Here is a 6,788-nt window from a genome sequence, read left to right as displayed (position 1 = left end):
GCTTGCTGGGCTCTGTGAGAGTGGGACGCACTGAGTGAGACCACTTGGCTCCCTGGCCTCAGCCCCCTTTCCAGGGGAGTGAACAGTTCTGTCTTGCTGGGGTTCCAGGCACCATTGGGATATGAAAAAGACTCCTACAGCTAGCTAGGTGTCTGCCCAAACAGCCGCCCAGTTTTGTGCTTGAAACCGAGGGCCCTGGTGGTGTAGTCCCCTTATCTGCAGATTGTAAAAACTGTGGGGAAAGTATAGTAATCCAGCTGGGTAACACAGTCCCTCATGGCTTCCCTTGGCTGTAGGGAGGGAGGTCCCCTAGCACCTTGCACTTCCCAGGTGAAGCAAAAGCCCCACCCTGCTTTGGTTCACCTTCCATGGGCTGCACCCACTGCCTAACCAGTCCCAATGAGATGAACTGGGTTCCTCAGCTGGAAATGCAGAAATCACCTGCCTTCTGTGTTGGTCTCACTGGGAGCTGCAGATGGGAGCTTTTCTTATTCAACCATCTTGGCCCCTTCTTTGGATTTATTTTTTACAAAATATTTTCAACTGTATTAAGATTACATTTTGTACAACATCTGTGGCCATTTATTTTATTTTTAAACTTTTAATGGTACATAATAATTGTACACATGTCGGGGATACATGTGATATTTTGATATGTGTATACAATGTGTAGTGACCAAATCAGGGTAAGTGGGATATCTACCACCTCATACATTCATCATTTCTTTGTGTTGGGGACATTCAAATTCCTCTCTTCTAGCTATTTTGAAATACACAATAGATAGTCATTAAACTTGTCACCCTACTATGCCATAGAACATTGGAACTTATTTCTCCTATTTAACTGAAATTTTGTAACCACTAACCAAACTCTGCCTGCCTTCCCCTATACCCTTTCTAGCTTCTGTTAAGCATTATTCTGTTCTGTACTTCTATGAGATCAACTGTTTTAGTTTCCACATATGAGTGAGAACATGTCGTATTTGTCTTTATGTGCCTGGCTTATTTCACTTAATGTAATGTCCTCCAGTTTTATCCATTTTGCCACAAATGACAAGATTTCATTCCTTTTAATGGATGAATTCAATTCCATTATATATTTAGACCACATTTTCTGTGTTCATTCATCCATTGATGGATACTCAAGTTGATTCTATATCCATATTTGTTTTTGGGTCAGTTTTGGTCATTTTTATCTTTCAAAAATTTTCCATTGCATCAGGCTTGTTAATTGATTTCCCTTTTAAGGTGTCTTGTTTTTATTCTCTTCAACTTAAAATTAAAATTTTATTTATGCCTTGGCTTATAACAGGTCAGGAAAACAAGACCCCTTCTATTATACAGTCTTAGTAATTGTGTGAATCAATACAAAATATTTGGAGTGTAATTTGGTGCCAAGTAATAACTTGTATAAAAAAGAAAAAAGTAATAACTTCAATACATCTGCATTTGACCCAGACATTCCAACTCTAGGGATCTTTTTTTTTTTTCAGAAATATAATTGTTTGTATACTTACAAATATCCAAGAATATTTATAGCATCATTTTTTCATAATTACAAATGGAAACAACAATGAAAATTAATTAATAAAGAGCTATCTAATAAAGAATAGGACATCCACATAATGGAATCTTATATTAAAAAAAAGAGGTAGAGTAATATGTGCTGATATGGAAAGATATATTTTATATGTTGTTAAATGAGAAAGAAAAGGTTGCAAACAGATTTTCACAGCCTCTACAAAAAAGAATATGGAGATACACGTTTGGAAACTTTCTCTAAAATTATATGGCAAGTAGTTGGGCTTGGGCAATTTAAGGAATTGGAAGAAAGATTAATCCCAATTTATATGCTTAGGCACCAATTGAAATTCTCAGATTTAACAGGTGTACTTTAAATACTTAAAATGAAAACCAAAATGCAGACAAATGTTTTATAATTCCTACTTTTTCTGTCTTACTCCAGCATTAGACAGATTTCCAATTTACATTTTGTCAGTTCCCCCAGGTTGCAAACATAACTGTGTACATACACTATCCTTATGCTGTCTCTACTTTACAGTGGTCCAACTGGTAATCAGTGACATGCCATGGAAAAAAAAAAAGCCTGGAAGAATCTTGCTGGAATGCATACAGATGCACATATATTCAGAGGAGTGAAAGCCTGAGACAATAGAACAGAATAGAATTCGATTTAGGGGTAGGACCTCTTACAGTATTCTGTAGGATCCACAGGACTAAATGCAGGGGCCTTTTTAAAATGAATGAAGGAGTCATCAGGCTTTTTAGAAGATTTTTGGTGAAGTTAAGGCTTTGACCAAGATCAATAAGCAGCCTTTTTGGGGATATAGGTGCATGTTTTAGAGGCCAATTGTGGTGTCTCCTATTGGGGGAAGAGGGTTGATTTAGGCTCCGAATAACTAGAGAAACTTGAGAAAAGCCTAAGATAAAGGGCAGAGGGAGTTGACTAATTAGAATCTGAGACATCTGGAAACCTAGACCTGAGGCTTTGCAGGAAGGCAGCCCCAGTATTAAGAAGTCCCTGATTGGTAAGATTTCAGGTTTTCCAGCCAAACAAAAACTATCAAACGTTCTAAAACTTAATTGGTCAAAAATGGGAATGACTTAAAGTTTGTTCTGTTCCCACTAGACTCATTTCCTGGGGACTCCCTGAACATGAGCTAATTAAGAAGTGGTAACTTGGTGACTAAGTACCCTTGGGAAGAAAGGAAGTGGGCGGGTGGGGGGAGAGAGAGGACCCTCAACTTTGTACAGCACTTATTTCTGGGCTTTTTTCTAACCTCCTCTGCGAGGACAGTTTCCTTCTTCACCATGAGTGGGGATGGCAGCAACTTGCTCTGGCCCCTGTGCGTGGCCTAGCACTAGCGGGACAGGAGGTAGCATCAGCGGAGCCCTAAAGAACACCAGAAGGGGTGGCCAAGCCCCTCCATAGAGGTGAGTGTCTTTCCAAGGGGTCTCCTCTATGAAAGAGAGGGTAAGAGCAGTTTAGGGTGGGACGTTCTGGGCCTACCAACCTTCTAGAACAAAGTCACCCAGGTCTTGAAGTGTGGGCTAGGGGAGCAGTACAGTGTATAGGCTCATCTCCAGATCTTTCCTGCATAGCAGAGAGCACTTCCGGCCCCTCTCAGACCCAATGCTAGACACAGTCACAGCTCCCTGACAGTCGGTGTCCTTCTCGCTCATGTTTCTTTATCCTGTGCTGGTTATGCAGAGGTTGTGGAAAAGCAGAACACTGAGCTTTCCCATGAATTCTGTCCCTGAAGCTTTTTTAACCATTAGTAAAACAGTGACATAGACAGGGAGGGGGTTACCTAAGCAAAGGAAGGGCAGGAGGGAAAATGGTAATGTGAGGCAGGAAGGAAAACCAACCAGAGTAGGATTGAAGGGATGTGGCCCAACCTGCCCTGGCCAGAACAAGTATTATTTAATCATATATTATCCATCCATCCATCCATACCTCATGTAGCGAAATTTGTCAGCACTACTTATTTTACATATATGATATATATATCTTATGTATTTAAATATCTTATAAATAAAATATATATGTTATGTATATTTATATAAGATATAGTTCATGTGTCTTATTTCATATATCTTATATAAATAAGATAAAATAAAAAATATAAGGTGTGGTAGTTAGCTGTGTGAGTGATGAAATCTGACAGACCTAGGTTCAAATCTTGACTCACACAGCTATTAGTTGGGTTGCCTTGTGTAAATTAATACCTAATTTAATATATAAGATATATCTGTGATATATTTATTTCAGATAATATATATCTCTATATCTATATAAATTTATATCTATATATTATCTATATAAATCTATATCTATAGCTATATCTCTGTTATATAATCTATATATCTATATATAATATAATATATATCTATATCTGTATATCTGTAATATATATCTCTCTATACATATTTCTATATCTATATAAAAAATATAGAGATCTTTATATATAAAAGATATAGAGATGCATATAAAAGAGATATATAATATGTATCTCTAGATCTATATAAAAGATATAGAGAGATATATATAATATATAACTATTTAATTTATGTATGTAAATTTTATGTGCCAGCCTCAGAATACAACAGTGAAGATATGTCCTAGCCCTCATGGAGTTTATATTCTAGTGTCGTAGATAAATAATAAATAAACTTAAATTTCCTCTCCCCCTTTCTTGCTTAATATTTTTCCCTGTGGCATGATAAATAAACTAAACTATTACATATTTTACTTATGTGTCTTGTGTGTGGTCTAGCCCCCACCTCTTCCTTGAATATAAGCTCCACAGGGCATGGAATTTTCTTTGTCCTGTTCATGACTACATTTGTTTATTGTTAAATGAAGGAGTGAATAATTAGACATAATACAAGGTAATAACAACCGTTATGAAAAAAACGGAAGTCCAAAAATGAGTGTGTCTTTTCTGTTTTTGGCAGAGTGATTGGAAAAAGTCTTTGGAAGGGGTGACATTTGAATAATGGGATGAAGCAACAGGCAGAGAGCCAGGCATCCTTAACAGCTGGCGGTCCCAGATCTATTCCTTATCTGTGCCAGGTGCCATCTTTCCTTCCTCCCACAACTTTGGAAGGAAAATGGAATTAGAGAAGAATGGATCTGTTCTGGGAAATTATCCCAAGCTCCAGAGTTCTCATTTAGAGATCTTGCTGCCCTGTAAAATGGAGATTTTAAAATCCAGAACAGCAGAGATGTTGGTCTTACATCCTCTGCCTCCTTTCTACTGGCCCCAAAAGTGGGTCTATGCATTACCATTACAGATGAGAGCTGGGGTTTAAAGCTCTCATCCTTTGAACATCATATAAAATGCCTTTGTGTCGTCTGGCACAATTAACCTAAGAGAAAGTAGGACAACTCCAGGACTGGAGGGACCTGATTGACTCACCTTCAAAACGGGCCTATTTAAAAGGTTTTAGCCTCTGGCCCCTGAGAGAAGGTACATCTTTCCATGGGGAAAACGGCAAGGAAGGTATTTCACCACCGGCAGAAAAAGATGTCTTCCCCCGTTCCAGGGGGCTGGTTATACAGGGAAATGAGAGCCTCACTTGTAGACTTGGGTGACAACATGTACCTCAAGCTACGTATGTGCCCAACACAGTAGCAGGGACGTGTCACCTGATTCTCAGGTTGGAAGTAGTTTCTTATCCTAATCTGTCTTCCTTCTCTCTTGAGAGCAGGACCATGTGGAGCAATGCACCTCTCTTTTAATCTCTGTGCTTCAAAAGAAGCAGAATCAAGGACTAAATGTTGGACAGCCACTCTAGTGCCACCGAATTCCACCTTCTAGGCTTCCCTGGGTCCCAAGGACTACCCCACATTCTTTTGGCTATATTCTTTTTCTTCTATTTAGTGACATTAATGAGAAACATGGTCATCATCGTGATTATCTGTGTGGAGAAACGTCTGCAGTCCCCCATATATTTCTTCCTCGGCCACCTCTCTGCCCTGGAGATCCTGGTCACAACCATAATTGTCCCCATGATGCTTTGGGGATTGCTGCTCCCTGGGATGCAGACAGTATCTTTGTCTACATGTATTGCTCAACTTTTCCTGTACCTTGCTGTAGGGACCACAGAGTTTGCATTACTTGGAGTGATGGTTGTGGACCGTTACGTGGCTGTGTGTAATCTTTTAAGATACAACATCATTATGAACAGCAGTACCTGTATTTGGGTGGTAATAGTGTCATGGGTATTTGGATTTCTTTCTGAAATCTGGCTGGTCTATGCCACATTTCAGTTTACCTTCTGCAAATCAAATTCGTTAGACCATTTTTAGTGTGACCGAGGGCAATTACTCAAACCGTCCTGTGACAACACTCTTTTCACAGAGTTTATCCTTTTCTTAATGGCTATTTTTATACTCATTGGTTTTTTGATCCCTACAATTGTCTCCTATACCTACATCATCTCCACTATCCTCAAGATCCCGTCAGCCTCTGGCTGGAGGAAAGCCTTCTCCATTTGTGCCTCCCTCTTCACCTGTGTTATAATCGGCTATGGCAGCTGCTTGTTTCTCTATGTGAAACCCAAGCAAACACAGGGAGTCGAGTACAATAAGATATTTCCCCTGTTGGTTTCCGTGTTAACCCCCTTCCTGAACCCTTTCCTCTTTACTCTTTGGAATGACAAAGTCAAAGAGGCCCTCCGAGATGGAGTGAAATGCTGCTGTTAACTCCTCAAAGATTAGCTGTTCTCTAAGTCAGTTTTAGGTGGTACAAGCCTCACGGTTAATTATTAAGTCACCTAGAAAATTCTAGCTCCTCTTTTCTCTTATCATCATTACAAAAGTCAAAGAGTGTGTACAATTTGCCATCACACCATGGAAGTAGATTAGGCTGGTAATAATGAAATCCATTGTCTGCCCGGGAGAATCTCATAGCCTTAGTTCCTGCCTGTTTCCACTGTTGAACATATTCTTGTGTTTTGGGAGGGACTAGAGAAAGGAAATGCAGACATTTTTGTAAGAGTTCTATTAGCCCAATTCATTTGCTTATAGTCCATCTCTGAAAATGTATTTTCTGGGGAAGGGAGGAAGTGTGGAGGGAGGTGGACTGAGAGAGGTGTCCTAATCAGAGTACAAAGGTATAGATGCTCACTTTGGTCCTTCATCAACTGTTGCTGAGTCCTTCCCTATATTTTTGTGCAATTTTTTGACAAAATGGCTACATGCATTTTAGGTATCCTAAGGCTCTTTCTCTCTGCCCCATTGATACTGGAAAGGAAGTGTA

At 39.3% G+C, this 6,788-nt stretch overlaps 1 protein-coding gene across 1 annotated transcript; it reads left to right on the top strand.

The window, feature by feature from the left end:
• The first annotated feature begins 5,302 nt into the window (after nt 1-5,302).
• On the top strand, nt 5,303-6,247 carry OR9A2 (olfactory receptor family 9 subfamily A member 2). The gene is given in 1 exon segment (XM_015135101.3): nt 5,303-6,247. A coding segment is annotated over 1 exon segment (945 nt).
• Nucleotides 6,248-6,788: the final 541 nt, after the last annotated feature.

The sequence above is a fragment of the Macaca mulatta genome, chromosome 3 (genome assembly GCF_049350105.2).
Source record: "Macaca mulatta isolate MMU2019108-1 chromosome 3, T2T-MMU8v2.0, whole genome shotgun sequence".
Taxonomy (NCBI): Eukaryota; Metazoa; Chordata; class Mammalia; order Primates; family Cercopithecidae; genus Macaca; species Macaca mulatta.
Note: the sequence above shows the minus strand (reverse complement) of the source record. Positions and strands in the feature narration are given on the sequence as shown.